Below are 16,637 nucleotides of genomic sequence, written 5' to 3' on the forward strand. Positions count from 1 at the left end.
ACTGAGGCCACCTGCCTGTCGTTATCATAGAGAGGCGCGAATTTCCGGTTCGCGATAGTTTGCTTCTATTTCCTTTGGCGTTAGTTATCGTTTTTTGCGACTGGAGCGCCACATTCATACTTGCCACCGATCGCAAATGCCGCACTGCGGTTTCTCTGGCGAACGAGACTTATCAGGAAAAAGAGAGATTAAAAACGTTACGTATAGCACCGACCACTCCCAATCGGCCGCCTGAGCTCTTCGCATCGCAACCAGATGCTGATAACATGGCATCGATGGAAGCACAATCAAAGCGCTGTGCAAGGTGTAATCGGTGCTAAGTATGAATGTGGCGCTCCGCGAACCGCAAATGCACGCATCTCTCTGATAACGACCGGCAAGCGTCCTCATTTGGGCCTATCGCTACGCGTTACGCTTCTCGCGTTTCATTTGACGCCGATAGTACAATTGTGAGCAAAAATGGAGAGACCATCGCTTCGGCGACAGGCGACTACCGTCGGCAGCAGAGTAGTGGGGCGTCGTACTAGAAATTTATCAGGCGTGATAAGCATCCATATGACATGTGAGTGAAATTTTGCGTCACTCGGGGCACGTTAGCACAAGGTGCGCGGCGCAAGATAGCAGCGATGCGGTACGGCCACGAAGCCGCTCCTGCCGCCGAAGCCGCGGTCTCTCCACTTTTGCTCACGATTGTATACGTTGACAGCAGACGGATATCAAGGGTCAAAGCAGCGAAGTTGTGTTACATGATATGCCACTTCTGTGAAAAACGCCGGGCAGCGCTGGTGGCCTGTGCCGTAAGGAGTCCTGTAGGCGCGCAAGAACTCAGTGGTCTGTGATAAAAAAATAAAAATAAATGAGAGCAACAACTGAATCATCCAAACCTACTTATCCCACAGTCATGTACTCCTCATCATTCTTTGGGCGACATAATTATTTCAGCGATGGGCTGTGGTCCACATTTCACATCTCGTTCACAGTATGGTTGAAAGCAACAATCGCGAGGCGCGGTTGGCTTGCGGCCGCTCAAGAAATCCGCACAGGTCAAAACTTGCAGTTGCGCAATCCGCTTGTCTAAACCAAAAGCCGCGTGCCCAGTCTTGGTTTTTAACCTTGCCTTAATTACCCGATAATTTGTTTTCTCGGTCAGCACCATTTCGTCGCCCAAACGGACGCAGAATATCGGTTGCTCCCTTAGGCTTGCATCTTTGCAATTTTATCAGCACGAAAGAAACACCCCGCTGGACTTTGGATTATAGATCACATGCGAGGAGTCTTCTGGGAACTTCATTTAAGGGACAGTTCCAACTTGGTGCCTGTACAAGTAGTGAAACAAGCTAGCCTTGAGAAAAGATCACTAGGACAGCTCGTTTAGGGAACGGGTCCTGAAAATCTGGGTTAGGGTGAAAAAACAAAACCACGAAGTAAGTAAATGGAAGCCTGCGGTGTTGAAGCAAAGCTGGCTAAATAAAATGAGCAGCAGTTGTGAGACGTCTTCTTCCTGCTTGTCTTACGCACTATAGAGAGTGCAGCTTTTGCATTTCGGCATATTTGGGCCTCCTTACTCTCACTAAAGAATGCATGCAGTTCTCACTCGTGTGCAAAGCTCCCCAAAACACCGAAACTTCTCTACCAGCCCAATTGCCTTTACTCTCATAAGGATTTGAAGCCGTTGTTTGAACTTCCTGGGAGAAAAAAAGAATGTACTCTTAAATTATTTTTTCTGCCTCTTTACACCAGCAAGGTCCTCGATACTGTGGAATACATCCATTTTAAGCCTTTGGCACATGTGCCAAGTTACATCAGTGGTATGCTTTGTGGTTATCTCACCGTTCGCTACGCGAAGGCAAGTATACCGAAGGTAGGTGGATGATCATATTCTCTGTTTGACTGTGTGTTATGGTCCGAATGAACCAGACTAAATAATCCATTCGGTCGCCACAAATGATTTTGTTCGAAACAGCAGGCCCATCTAAATGTAACGCATGGCAAATGAAACGTGAACAATGCAGCGTATCCAAAAACAGCCAAACGAGTTCTCTGAGACTAAACACTAACACACTTGATTTCCATGTCCATGGCAAAGAGAATACTGTATGCAAGTGCTACCGGACCCGGCAATATGCCGCTGTTCGTCAGTGGCACAACGTCCGTGTGCAGCTCTCAAGGACGTCAGATGTATTCCCGGCAGCGGCGGTTAATGAATTACAATTTAGACGAAATGCGAAAAAGGCGCGTGTAACGCGTTATGCGAGTGCACGTTAACGTGCGCTATAGATTGTTAAATTTATGCTGAACGCATCTAATGGGGTCTCTCTTTAGCCCAAAGACAAGCAGTTTGTTTGAGACATTAGCACCTCATACCATTGGACCCTATCATCTCCAGTAGCTATTACTTCTGTGCTCTGTTCGCGTTTAAGCTATCCTGTACACGTTACATTGAACGCTTATGGTGCGCCTTTTTGATGGGCACATCTTGAGCAGGACATCCATCCTCGGTTGCCTCAAGTAAGATTGAGAACTCTCAGAAGTCGTGGCCTGTTAGCATTCTTGTTTAAAACACTGCTTTTCTTCGATGGTGTCATTCAAATTTATAGGAGGCGTCACCGTCTCATTAATTGGGTTCGCAGCTTTTGCAGGGTTCAGCGTGGATAGCGTCGCTGGCACTCGGCTTGATTATCATCTACGTGCCCACTCCGTGGAATCGTGGACACATGCCAGCAAAAATAATTACGGCGGTGTACGCCGGAGTCCACCGTGTAATCTGGACTTTGCCTTTCTGGTGGCTTCACTACGCCTGCATTACCGGACGTGGTGGTGAGTTAGGATCGACAACGCTGAGACCGCATTTAGTCGCTGTGAGGAAAAAGATGGACACGAGCGTTGGAAGTCAGGATTTTCGCACATTACACGCCACCCCTTGAATAACTACTCCTCATTTTTCATGCAAATATATGTGCCCTCGCCCATTGCGAAGCAGCCTCTGAGGCTTCGGGCAAAACAATCCTACTGAAGAATATTGCATATTCGCTAAGCTTTCATAATAGAGTTTTGATAGTCAAGAACTGTACATTAAGCGGCACGACGACGTGGAAAAGAAATCCTGATTTCTAACTGTCCTTTCAAAAACTTGTTGGGAGAGGGTTGTTGCCTTAGCACCATGGCCGGTGTCTTACAGGATGGGTACTCGCTGGGATCTCGGACCGCTGATTTCCGCTGGACGGCAGCGTTGAAACAGTTGGGGCGTCTTAATGAAGCGCGCAAAATCCTTTTTATCATACGTCTAAACGCGGTTTTTATTTAAAAATGCTTCTTGAAGAAATCTTAGCAAACTGCGTGGAAGCAAGCGGATATCTTGGACTTATCCTGAAGTGCTGTTTTCAGTTACCGGTTAATGTTTAAGTTTCTCTGGGCATGGATATCAAAAAGAATATTATGGGAGCGATATGCATGAACATCGATAATAACACGGCGTTTTACTGGAATTTTTGCCTCAAGATCTCTGCATACTAATGACACCCTGCTCCAAGTCTGATGAGAGTTTGTAATGGCAGCTGGAATATTGTATGTTTCCGCTGTGTAATAAGGCAGGCAATTTTTGGACAGAACAGGATGTCAACCTCTTGTGGATGATTACATACGCAAAGAAATAACGGCGACAAATTAAAAATTTTGGAGTTATTAAACGCGGTTATACCAAGGTTGACAAACCACAGATTTGTTTAGCTGGGTTTTGCTAATACCTGGGCCGGCTTGCACGATAAAGTCCGAGCTAAGTCCAGACTTAAATGGTGTCTTTAGAAAGACCAAGCTTATTAAAGACGGCTCGTGTTCCGAACGTCGAACGCTTCGGGTTCATGTTCACCAGAGTGGCTTCTCAGAACGGCCTCAGCAACCACTTGGGGCATTTTTCCTCGTAACACAATCTTAAGCCGCAAAAAGCAATGGCACGGATTTTACACAACGCAAAATTGACGGAATGTGTACATCTTACAGCAGGGACAGTGCCAGCGCATCCCTGTATTTCCCTAATTTCTCTACTTAGACACCTGGCGTCCTTGTGTCTTAACCAAGACAGCACTAGAGTCGTAATCATACAAGCGACTTATTCAGGTCAGGACTGAAGCCCTGTCTTGACTCCAGTCTTAAGCGGCCATGCTAGTGGCCTATTCTTTAGACTCCAGTTAAGTCTGGACTTAGCTAAGACAGTCTTAAGATTGTTTTGTGCAAGCGGGCCCTGGTGTTCAGCTGGTGTCATCGCTCGCTTATTACATGATCTCTGACGCCATTCAAAATAAATTGCCTTCCAAGGACAAAGTTCAAACGTCATTAGTCACAGTGGATAGCTATTCGGTCACGCACCAGCTTACCATAGCATAACACATTAGCCGGGACATGTCGCTGTACAGCTTAAGTCCCAGTTTGACCTTGGCTCTGCTTCCAGGTCACATCAATGTAGCCAAGCGGTCCTTGGGTTTGTACCGGTAGGAGTAAAGGTACCGATGTAAAAATAGCGAAATATCTCCCTCAGTCAGCAGTTTCTTGGTTAAATCTGCTTGTTATACGCTGTTTAGAAGGTAACAAGCCAAAAATAAAGCACTTTAGGTACGGAACGAAAACTTGTGTAAGGAACAATATCGAATTATCAAACTATTACTTATATAGGCTCATTTCTATGCATACTTTAACCCCAGGAATAGCGGAACATATTTTACTTTTCAAACTATAAACAAAACAAATCCGGAAACAGAAGGCCTTAAGCTGTGGGAACTGCGACATTAAACTTCAATTGTTTAATATCGCAGTGGCCATGGCTTTCTCCGACACCGTTGATAATTGGGAGACACCTGCGGGACATTGTAAAATAGTGTTATGCACATGTTGACAGCAATGTTTTGGCCTCACGACGCGTTTGCGCTCAACTGAGTAGTACAACAGCTATATAAAAACTAACGGGGAGCTCAACTGGTCGGTAGCTTTTGAATATTGAACGATACTGTTATGAAAATTTAGACGGGGATGGTGTCCATCTTCCGACGCTTCGCAAAATTTTGATTTTAAGTTTGTAATGCGCTCGCAATTAAGGCTTACATAGATGACCAATGAGGTGTGTTTGTGAGAACAAATAGCAAAATACTGCAAGCCTGCCCAAAAAATAATCTACGGATGTAATGGTCGCTGTGATGCAGTCTTACAATATATGAAAAAAAAAAAAATAAGTTGAAAAGCCTTTTCCCAAACTTTGCCCAAAATATCGAGATAAGACACTCCTGTGACGTGCTAAATAACAGAAGTGAATGGAGCATTCACGGGGTCTTTTAGCTTGTTACACGCATAGCTTGTTACACGCATAGCTTGTTAAGGATCATGTCTCCTCCTTAACTAGACCTTTCGAGCCTCCGAGGGAAATGTGTGTCAGTCATGAGGTAACACTCTCAGTCGGTTTCTTTCAGCGGCTACCAACCCTGATACATCATTTATGGATGGTGCGTATCACCGCGAACATGACAAGTGAACTTCTGTTATTCGCTTCGCCTTCTCCTCAAAGAGGATTTGCAAACATGTTTTTAATAAACGTTTACTTTTTATGATGTCGATATGAGAGCTCATTATCATGTGAACCTCATTTCCTGTCTTACATTTGTCTTTAAGGGTGGTTAAATTCACTACTGTCCACAAGAGTCTTCCGAGTGCTTGGACGGCTTGTCTACGGCACATATTTAATTCATTTTCCATTGCTGCTGGTCCGCATTGGAATCATCAAGACACCCCTTCAGGCTGAGGAATTCTTCCAGGTAAGTGCTGTTATTTTTTTATTCGCCAATTTAAATATTGAGCCCAAAACAACTACACTGTGAAATCAGTCTGCATTCATATATTTCTTACTAAAGAAACGGCCTGCTTCGTGTCCAATATGTTTTGTTTTGTTTGTTTTTCAGTTACCTTTACTCCTGGTTCCATTGCACAATCACGAATAGATAACATCCCGAAATGATTTCGTGCAGGGTCTCAGTGGTTTCCCGTTGGGCAGTTTATTCTCGCGCTTTAGAGGTACGAGACCTAACTTGATGGTTCTGAGCACCTACTATTGTGAAGCTCATGATACATGGCACTTCGTTATTTATAAAGGGCGTCTAAAGTATTCGTAAATAATGTAAAAATACTCTAATCTCTTTTCCATCATTAATCGACGCAACTACCCTCCGTCTCTCCGACCATTGTCACCCAAGTGCGAGCGAGAGCAAGAGGAAATCAAGGGAAGAACTCTCAACACATGTCGCAAATCGGAATGATTCGCAAAACGTAGCAACTACCGCATTGCTTCTGCTTCAGTACAAACTCAGAATGTAGTTGACTTCCAACGTCATAGTGCGCCTCAAACAGGACAGAGGATGCTGAATAGTAATAATTTATGTTTACCTGACCGCCAGTGAACAACACGACAGTCCTGTTGCTTGTTTTCTACTCATGTTTCTTTATTCATTTATATTCATTTATGCAGTTGCCAATTTGTTTCGATTGTTTGTTCACGGAAAGGCTAATTTCGCGAATAATGCAAATCTTGAGCGTCGTTTAACCTCAATCACAGCAGGTACATCCCTTGTTAACTCTGAAGTGAGCTGATGAGCACTTACATGCTGCGCGCGGTGCATTTAATATTCTGAGCTGCTTTCTCTAAGAATGTACCAACGAGATCAAATTAGTACATGAGCAGATTATAATCAAGCCGAAGCCTATCCTTGCCTTTCTAACACGAACGCCGGCCACGTTAAACAACGCGTCACTGTCACTGCGTAGGCGAAAAAATAAAAGGCTAGCGCCCATCCCTAATCGGATACTGGAGGCAGTTTGCGGCGTCTGAGCCAGTTCCAGTCTTGAATGTGGAAACAGTGGTGTTTTCGGTCTTGTTTTTGTTGTTGTTGTTTCTACTTCGGTTTGACAAGCTTTGTGCCAAGAATTCAGAGGGGTGCTGTCACCTCCTCATTTCCTCTGTTCTTGAGAAGTTGTGGGGTGCGGTACTTATTTCCCTCCTCGATATAGGGCGCGGAGAGTGAAGAGGGATAAGATTTCGAGAATATTCCTTCTCGTCCGCTCCGTCTTGTCCTGTCGTGGTCCTTTGTGTGCATGCGAACTGCTGCCGGACGATCGATCCGCCGCTCGACACATGAACTTTCGATCACTGTCCGGTCCGTCGTGACGATGAGATAGCGGTTCGACTACTTGTCATGAAACCCATATTTTGATTTTGGTGAGGCGCACTGTGAAAGTTCCTGTGCGCTTTGCGACATCAGTACACGTTGAAGGTCTCAAAGAGGTCAATTCAGCCACAAGCCCTATAGGTCCCCAACGTAGTGCCTCATAGAGTACATTAGTGGCCTTCGCAGGTAACGACCCATTTTTATGCAGGATGTTTCACCTAACACTATTACTACTTTAAAAAAATTTTTCTCTTTTTTTTTTTTTTTTTGTGGGGGGAGGGGGTGCAGCAACACTACGCTAGTCGTCAAGCCATTTCGCGTCGCACAGCGTGGGCCAAGCAGCGCATCCGCGAGGAGCCGCGTGACGTCAGAGGCAGCAGCTCTTGCGTCCGAGCTGCCGTCGCGGCCGCGCTTCGCCGCGCGCTCCACCGGTGTCGGAGAAGTGACGTCATTACCGCGCCAGTCGCGCATCACTCTCCGTTGATTTTGCGGAGAAGAGGTGTGTGTGGTGTATATATAGCTAGGAGCGCGCGGCCAGAATCGAACAAGTATGGTGATGGAGAGTCCGGCCGGTGCTCAGCGCGTAGCCTAATTAAGCTATCCCAAGCGTAGCCATGCAGCTGTTGTTTTCGCAACTCAACTAGCTTTAACCGGAGCTAAACCACTGCCAACTTTTTTTTTTTTTTATTAAAGACGCACCCTTGTCAGCGGCGGTGTACATTTGTCGTGAAATAATTTTATTGTGAAAGGCAACCGAATAGATAGTAGAATAAAAAAAATCCACGTGCCGTCTGTCGGATCGAAATCACGAGCTATTTATTTCACTCATGACACTACCATTGGGCAGCTTTCCAACCTTCTAAATTTGGGAGATGTGTGTGTGTGCGTGCGCGCACCCTATGATTTTGTGACGGTCAAAATTAGCTCCCTGCTCCCAGCGGTCATATAGCAAAATGACTTCCAAATTTCTTACGCCTAAGTGTGGTACTATTTATGATTATGATTATAAATTATTATTATGATATAAATACTTAGTGTCCCGCCTGCGTATTTAACCAAACAGGTGTAAATTCACTACGTCTGCGACTTTTTAACGTTGTGGAAATTCATAGAACGGAGTAGTTAAATATCAGGTTCTTTTCTTCTTCTTCTTTCTTCAAATTTCTCTCCTCTCCCGATTAACCTGGACCGGAATTCATTCTAATTTCAGAATACATAATTTATTTACACTATATACACCATTGCAGCACAACTTCACTTCAGTCAGGGTGCGGCCTCTCGTCACGGCACCCGAAACGAGTCTCTCTTTTTCCCGCGTCGATCGGACTCCTCGGAGCTTCTCCCCCTCTCCGGGTTCTCCTCTTCCCCCTCGTCCGGCGTCAGCGTAGCAGCAGTTTCAAGCTCTCCTCCGAATTCCTGGAAAACCAACTCGCTGGCACGGCTGGGGGTGGTTGAGGGAGGATCGGGTGTCCTCTCGGGAGCGGCGCTTTTCTTCGGCCGACATCGCCGGCCGGCCGTGCGGCGCCAGCCCGCAGACTTCCTCCCAAGTTCGGGTCTTTCACAGGGAGGCGTCATCCACGGCCGCTTCTCTTGCACACACGCACGCACATACACACAAACGCCAACACACATGCGTCGCAGTCTTTCTATTCATTCGTTCTTTCTGCCCACGATCAGGGCGCGCGCACTTGACAGGAGTGTAACAACGTAAAGGAAAGAATTGAAACACCTACGGCTGCATTTTCTTTTTGTGTGTGAGTTCTTCTGAACGTCCCAGACACAAAACTGATTTTTCGCTCTCGTCTGGTGAGGCTAATTGAGGCACGTCAGTAAGGGGAATAGCGATAGTGGCGTTTTGCCCCGAACACAAGGACGCGACAGCTGCGTGTCGGCGGAGGCGAAAGCAAAAATAACAGAAACACCGGTGTACTAGGATTCGAGTAATCAAATCTCAAGTCGCGGACCCTTTTCAGCGACAGCCTATAGATTTCACGAATTTTCGCGCTACACTATACACAAACACACAAGAAATCAGGAACCACATACACAGGACAACCGCAAAATGTTAAACCAAATGTTGAAATGTTAAACCGAATAGCCCCCATTGCTAGCCTATATATGTCTTTATGCTGAAACGCCGTCGGCGTCGTAGTGGTAGGAAATGTCGGCACCGCGTGTCATAAATTTTAGGGGGCTGCGTGAAAAAATTCCTATCATGGTGATTTGTGATTCTAGTGATAAATGATTGATTGGGGTATGATCGGCGATAGCGATTCAATGAAATCCTTGTAAATAACTGACTAATTGATGAATTAAAGAAGTGAAAATGAAAAATTGGAAAAAGAGGGTTCAATAGTGTAAAAATGATCACAATGAAAAGCCAATGCTTGATGGTGCCACTTAAAAAATTGAGTATGTATACAAATTAATAATTGAAGTAATTAAAACTGAAAATGAAAACGTAGGCTTCAACGATGTCAAATTGCTCAGAATGAACAGCTAATGCTTGCTGGTGCTAATTAAGAAAATGTAGTCTGTAAATTTTCAGTTAATAAATTGAAATAATTGAAGCAATGGAAAACTCATAACAGGGGTTCAAAGGCGTCGGAATGCTCAAACTGAAACGCCAATGCTTGATGATGCCAATTAACAGCATTTAGGACGCGTAATTTACCCATATTTGTTTTATTAATTGAAGATGAACATTGAGAAAAGGGCGATCAAAGGCGTCAAAATGCTCAGAATTAAAGCTCATATTGATAATGCTTATTAACAAATTTTAAAATGTGTAATGGTTCAATTAACTAAAGTAATTCAAACACTGAAACATTGGAAAAAAAGATAGTAAAAAGGTATCAAAATGCTCAGAGCGGGAAGCGAAAATTTGCTGATGCTAAGTATCGGTGTATAAATAATAAAAGGTTAAAAAACATCTTCCGCTGTGTGAAACGCTATTGCATCATACTCTTATCGTTGCATCGAACGCAAACAGCGCGTTCCGATGAACACGGGCAGGGACGCATCAAATATCAAAAACCGACGTCCGAGCTTACCTGTCACGTGATCACCTGGCAGGCTATGAAGAAAAAATATAAAATAAACAATTAAAAATAAAAATGAGCAAGCATCGTTCGTGTATGTGAAAGGCTATGTTGCGTCATATCCCTTAACGGCGAAGCTTAGGTGTCCCCGTATTTTTTTTCCTCTTTTGAAAACAAGTTCCAAAAAAATTTCTCCAAACCCGGAATGTTCCAAAACTTCTCGCAAAGCGAGATATACAAGGAGAGGAAAACGAGACAGTCTGTTAAAACAAAAAAAAAAACAACAAAAGAAACATTCATTTCTTGCGTTTGCAGCACTTATGCGCAGCCCATGCTCTCTTCGCATGTCTACGCGAGGCACATCGCACTTTAGATCAACACAGAACGAGCCGCTGAGGGGCTCTACATTTTTTATTTTATTTTTATTTTTATTTTTTTGTTTTTTGCTCGAAGCATTTCCTGTCAGATATGTCGCTTGCCGAACGATTTGCAGAATGCTTTAATTTGCAGTAGTATCTTTATTTGACCATTTTGTGGTCTGACGTCATTAGCATTGCCATTCGATTTTCAGTTTCGTCTGCTTCCACTCCCGCCGCACTTCTTATCAGCTTTTATTGAAACCGGCTCTGCCTTGCAATGTTCAAATATGAATCTCTCCATGCATAGAATATGCCATACAGGCTCTTTTTCTTGCTTCGTTGAAACAATTCGTCCTTCTTATTCACGCCGTTTCTTGTAAATCTCGTCTAAACCACTGATCGGTTTTTTTTTTTTCTTCTTCTTTCTCGCCTCTGAAAGGCATCCTTAAGAACGGAAAAAGCATTCGCTGCAGCATGAATCGAATGATTTTTCGTGTATCACTGGTGGTTTCTTTCTATGATTTAGCCCTTATAAAGAACCACACAAAAGAGCATACTTTACTCGGGCTAAAACCATAATAGCTTCTTCTTACATAGGCTGTTACTTAATAAATTTTCCTGTCGTGGACATGGTTACCCATGGCACTCTTATTTTGTCTAAGTTTAGCTAATGGGGCACATTTAGGAGATTAATGCGTACCACATCGCAGAAGGTTACAGCTGCTCTCCTGTACGAGTTCGAAAAAACAAAACTGCAAACTTTGACACGGCGGTACATTCATTAACAGCTCTTCACTACGAAATGTTTTTGTTTTCTTTTTCTTTTTTTTCGCCGCTGCGCGCATTGCAAGGATCCCTCGGTATTCTGCCTGCACAAAGCGGGCATCCAAGGGCACCTCCAATTTGTTTGAAAAACTTATTCACCTAATCAGGCTTTATGCTGGACAACGCAAGATGACACCTGTTTCATTTTGCCTTGAGTCATTTTGCCCCGCCCCACTTACTCTGCGAGGTGTGTTTGAATAAAGGCGTCTGGAGGCACGTACATTTTATCGAACATCGTCCGAAATGCCTTAGTGGAACCTGGGCTTCGGTACACAATGAACATTTGCAACAATGCGTTTCATGTCAGCAATTTAACAACTTGGTAATTCCAGCGCCTTACAAGGAATAGGATCGTCCACGTGAAAAGCGCAGGACAAAATAGTGTCGTGTAAATTCACCTTTTTTTCCCCCTTCGCAGACGCTGGACTTCATCGGCATCTCCGTGCTGAGCATGACGCTAGCATGGGTGCTTAACGTTACGTGTGAGACGCCCATCGATCAGCTGGACAGGCTTGTCTTCCGCTCTTTCGATAAGCGCGTCATCAGGGACCTCAACTCTCTGGACGCCAAGAAGTCGCCACTGCCGGAGATCATCGAAAACAATCACGAGAAGTCCCGCCTCTAGCGCCGCTTCACTGTGGAGATGAAAGCCAGGAAAACAACGACAAACTTGCCTTCCTCGAGTTCTCCGAGCGTCGAACGGAGCAACGTTGGAGCTCGGCAAAAACTAAACAATAAAAAGCTCAGCAACTCATGTTTTTCTTACCGTTTGAACAATAAAACAATTTTTCGAGCTTGGTGTGGTTACTCCAACTGCTGTTTGTTTTGTTGTTGTTTTTTTAATTCTGTAAGCAGAAAAGTACATCGAAAGTACAGGAGCCGACCGAGTTAACGTCCGCTGCACAGAAATGACCCCGCATTTTCCATTTTCTACCGCCTTTTTTCTCAAATCACTCCCTTGAGGCCAGCCACTATCATTGCATGCAGAGTGACGCCTTTTAAAATTCGACTCAGGTTTCCAAAAACGCCAGTGAGCGCCGTTGGTTTATGTCTCGAATATACCAACATTGATTCAAAACGACCACGGGCACTCCTGCGATGAAGCGGTAACCCTTTTTAGGAGCAAAATAAGAGTCGCAGGTATACATATGCCACACATCACGTGGCTACAGTGCGCCAGTAATCCGTGCTGAAGAGGGAAAAAACAGAGTGTGAGTTCAAAAGTGAGGAGGCTGGCGACAACACACAAAAATGACGTCAGATTTTCAGGATATAGATAGCTCACGCTAGAGAACATTGCGGCGCTATCTCATGGACCATCGTGACTATATAAGGAAGCATTGCGTCGTGACGTCACGGAGATGCGGTGGTGCTGATGTGAGCCTAAATCGTGTAGGCAAAAGGTGGGACGACCACCTACCTGCCCGCGGTGTGCCGCGCAGTCTTATTTTTGAGCATCAGTCGCAATACGCCAAGAAGTTGCGCTCGAGTTGGTTCCGCCGAATGGCAAAAGGAGAGCAACGGCGTATACGCTCCCACAAGTTAATTCCAAAACAAAAGCCCGGTTAAAAGCAATGGCCAGAGAACATGGCGCGAGGCCCCGCCGAGGTAAAGGATTGGGTAGCTAGAATTTAATATATTTAGCATTTGACAGCATTAATAATCTACGTGATTCCTCTTCTGTGGCGTGACGCACGAAGTAAAAATTAACGCTCGCGACTCTGGCCTATATCGGCCGTTTTGTACCGGACAAATTTAGAAGCGTTCACCTGTTTACCGAGGTTGTGGTCTTGAGATATTGAACAAAAGTCGGCCGGTGGGGGATTGCTGTCGCCCAGTATATGCGCCGAATATCTCTTCTTATAAAAACAAAGCAAATGTAAAAAAGCTGCCGCCATTCGCCTTCAGCCGCAGCACAGAAAGCATAGACGGTCTTAAGTCCAAAGGCCTGCGCCGGAGCAGCGCAGGCCTTTGGAAGTATCACAAGACGGAGATTCTGGTCTATTTTCACTTTCGCAAGTTACAAGACATGAATGTCTATTTAACAACTATAGATTCAAGGGCCTAAAAAGCAAAGGATAATTACTAGTACCTCGGCAAAGTCATGCGATGTAGTTTTCCAGATTTTTAGTGCCTTCATTGCAGGTTCTTCGCGACATGGTGCATAGAGCAAGTACCAAACCATAAGCCATTCTGATCAAGCGCAACCGGCACACTTGACTGCAAGTCCTAAAATGTGAAACGGCGTGATTACTAAATGCTCAGCGCGTCAGAGTAAGCGCAGTTTTCTCGTTAAGCTCAGGCAAACGTATACGGAATTTAGATACATGTGCCTCTAAAGCTTTCCTAAAGCACAGAAAGCAAACAGATTACAGTCCTATCTTGCGAATCTCCGTGCATCGTCAGTAGAGCGAGATCCCCTCCTGTCTCCATCGGTGTGTGTTGTTTCAGAAACTATGGAGAATGTCGCAAATTTTGTGCACTTGTAAAAGCTTGAAGTAATAGGGAAACAGCATATGCTTTACCGAAGTGGTTTTCTGACTCAACTGTCCAATAGTTTTCTTCGTTCTTCTAAGTGAAATGTCTTAGAGAAAATAGGAGGTGCACCGCAGGGTTCGCCGGGTAAGTGCGGCCACAGCCGCTTCATGTTGTCCCCTTTCAAGCACTAACTGTTAGGCGAGCTGCACAGACCAGAAGCTGAGAAGCGTTCATGACTAGTTTCTCTACATGCCTCGCCTATCTTGCTTCATCTAATCATTCAATGTAGGTACTGACGAGATGCGGACAATGAAACCGATGGAAAACTCTGAACGGTAATTCTGTCTGGTGAACGGGGTAATAAAGCTCGGAACCATTATCTAAGCAGAACTAAAAAGCTACTAAAAAGGCAAAATACACGTTACTACGTGTGGAATATAGCATGACGAGGTGGTCGCTGCCTACATTTGTCCTGAACCTGGCATTTGTCTTGACTGCTGTGCCCTATATGCCGCCAAAAGAATTTTGTTTACACGCAGCGAAAGGTGGACCTATGTCGTGTCCTCACTTCTGTGATTGGGAACACTGACGGGGGGAGCCAGAGGATACTGCACCGATGCATCGCTACAGTCAGCGGACGTCATGGCGTCTTGTTTTTCAGGATACGACAACAGTGACTGGTAACTTTGAAAGAGGGAGCCTCGCCACATGTGTCAGAAGCAAACCCGTTGGTCTGAGAGGCTTTGAAAAGGGTGGCACATACAAACTCGCGCATACATGCTGGGATAGTGGGCCGTCTACGGCAACCGCAAATATTTCACAGAATGAACAAGACGATAGCAAATAAATCCGATGACAACTTTCCTTCTGGAAAAGAAAATGCAGCCGCTCTTGTGTCCTTCAAAGTATTCGGAAATCTGCACTTTCAGCATTTTCTAAATAACACTCAGCCCACTATTTACAAATATAAATGGCAAATCTGTTCTTTTTTAATATTTCATATGAATATGGCTATTTAGTAGTGAGTTTGGTGCTGATCTTCAAAGCAAAACAACAGACTTTTTACACCTATATATAAGCATTGGCAAAAACATTGTCCTTATTCTTGCCAGAAGTACGACTGCGCACTGAAGTTATAAAAAAATGTAAAATGTCTCGCAAATTCTAACCATCATGAGTAGACACTATTGGCCTCCGCTTTCATCGTGCAGTGGTCACACGAGCTGTCCAAAACCTGGTTTGCGCAATGGAAGAAACGTACAAAGCACAGTGCAAAGGAAGCCACTCAAATCGTTCGTCCGCTGTAGTGTCTTCCTTAAACTAAACGCCGCATAACATTAAGGGACTGGCGGCCATTGAAGGGATTTTCGCCATTTAAGTATACAGTGTAATAGCATTTGGCACTGATGTGCTTTTCATGATACTTTGAAATAGATTTTGCTCTAAACTACAGTTGAGACCGTAATGTCGCTTTAGGGGTGTTAAATATTTAAGGAGAAAGTGCATATTTCTTGCATCAACATGTTCGTGAAGCCATGTTTTGAGCAATAAACCTATTGTTCGTTTACTGTCTCGAGACTCAAGCGCATAAAAAAAAAAAAAACCCCACCTTTTATAGTCAATTGCTTGAGAAATCATAAAGGAATGAGTGAAGATAATTTCGCAGAAAAGAGTAACGAAATCAACCCTAAGTTCATTCCTTCGTTCGCATCTTTTATTGCGTACCCTCCGGTTTTATGATATTCTGCTACTCTACCTCTACGATTTCTCCTTGTACGATGGTGCTAACATCGTGGTGCTCCGCTACCGAAAACCCGCAGAATCCGCGTTTTACGTCGTAAGCATCGGAGGCGCTATCCGCTTATACCTTTTCGACCGACCGCAGATCAAGAAAAACTATTTTATAAATTTTACTCACTGCTTGGCTATAATTTTACATCCCAAGACATACGAAGGCGGGAGGGTTACGAGAAAATTAAACCGAGAAATCAAAAATTTGGACCAAATTGGACATTTTGTTTGCCTCTCCAGGCGCGAAGTGCGTGTGGTCTTTTTTGACTCCAGCGGGCTTCCCCACTTTTCCTGTCGTATCGGCGATACAGGCGGATAGAAAACGGAGGCACAAGAAGCCCCCTTCTGCCATCAATCTTAAACGCTCTAATTGGGGCGACACATGAAACGCTGTTATCGGGAAAAGCTATGCCGCACAAACTAGCGGGTGCTTCAACTCGGCATCCGCCCTGTATACTCGACGGTGCGACACATACTACTAGACACGTAACAACTTTCGCTTTTGCTGTACAGTGCTTCAAAGAATGAGTGTTCTTGATAACTGATGGAGCATTCATGATCTCTCACTCGTGAAATCATTAATCACAGGGATGGGTGTAAACTTGAGGGATACGCGACAAAGGCATGAAACGCTGTTATGCAATGTGAAAAGCTATGCCGGATAAACTGGCTTCGGGCTTGTGTGGGGCTATATATATGTTCTTCGCTTTTACCGTGTCTCGGACTGGAGCATCTGCACATGCGTTTAGAGGCGTCTATGCACGGCATCACTCTGCCTTCAAATAAATCATTTGTGAGTTTATCTTCACCGTTCCATTATTCTCAGCTGCGTTGTCTGAATCCCGCGCTTTCTCTGGCTTTTTCTATAGAAGTAAATAAGTAATTGCAAACTCTGAGCTTTCCCCTTCATATCACCTCATCCGCGACCGCCGTTCACTTACCGG

At 44.6% G+C, this 16,637-nt stretch overlaps 1 protein-coding gene across 1 annotated transcript in view; it reads left to right on the top strand.

The window, feature by feature from the left end:
• The window catches only part of LOC146201675 (nose resistant to fluoxetine protein 6-like), a 32,659-nt gene extending 20,610 nt beyond the window's left edge, over positions 1-12,049 (top strand). Inside the window, exons 11-14 of the mRNA XM_084583384.1 lie at positions 1,741-1,861; positions 2,631-2,817; positions 5,653-5,795; positions 11,843-12,049. Of these exons, the coding sequence (XP_084439510.1) occupies positions 1,741-1,861; positions 2,631-2,817; positions 5,653-5,795; positions 11,843-12,049 (658 nt within the window). The remainder of the gene's footprint in view (positions 1-1,740; positions 1,862-2,630; positions 2,818-5,652; positions 5,796-11,842) is intronic.
• The last annotated feature ends 4,588 nt before the right edge of the window (positions 12,050-16,637 follow it).

This window comes from Amblyomma maculatum, chromosome 1 (assembly GCF_055883805.1).
Source record: "Amblyomma maculatum isolate TAMU_Amacu chromosome 1, ASM5588380v1, whole genome shotgun sequence".
In the NCBI taxonomy this organism is placed as follows: Eukaryota; Metazoa; Arthropoda; class Arachnida; order Ixodida; family Ixodidae; genus Amblyomma; species Amblyomma maculatum.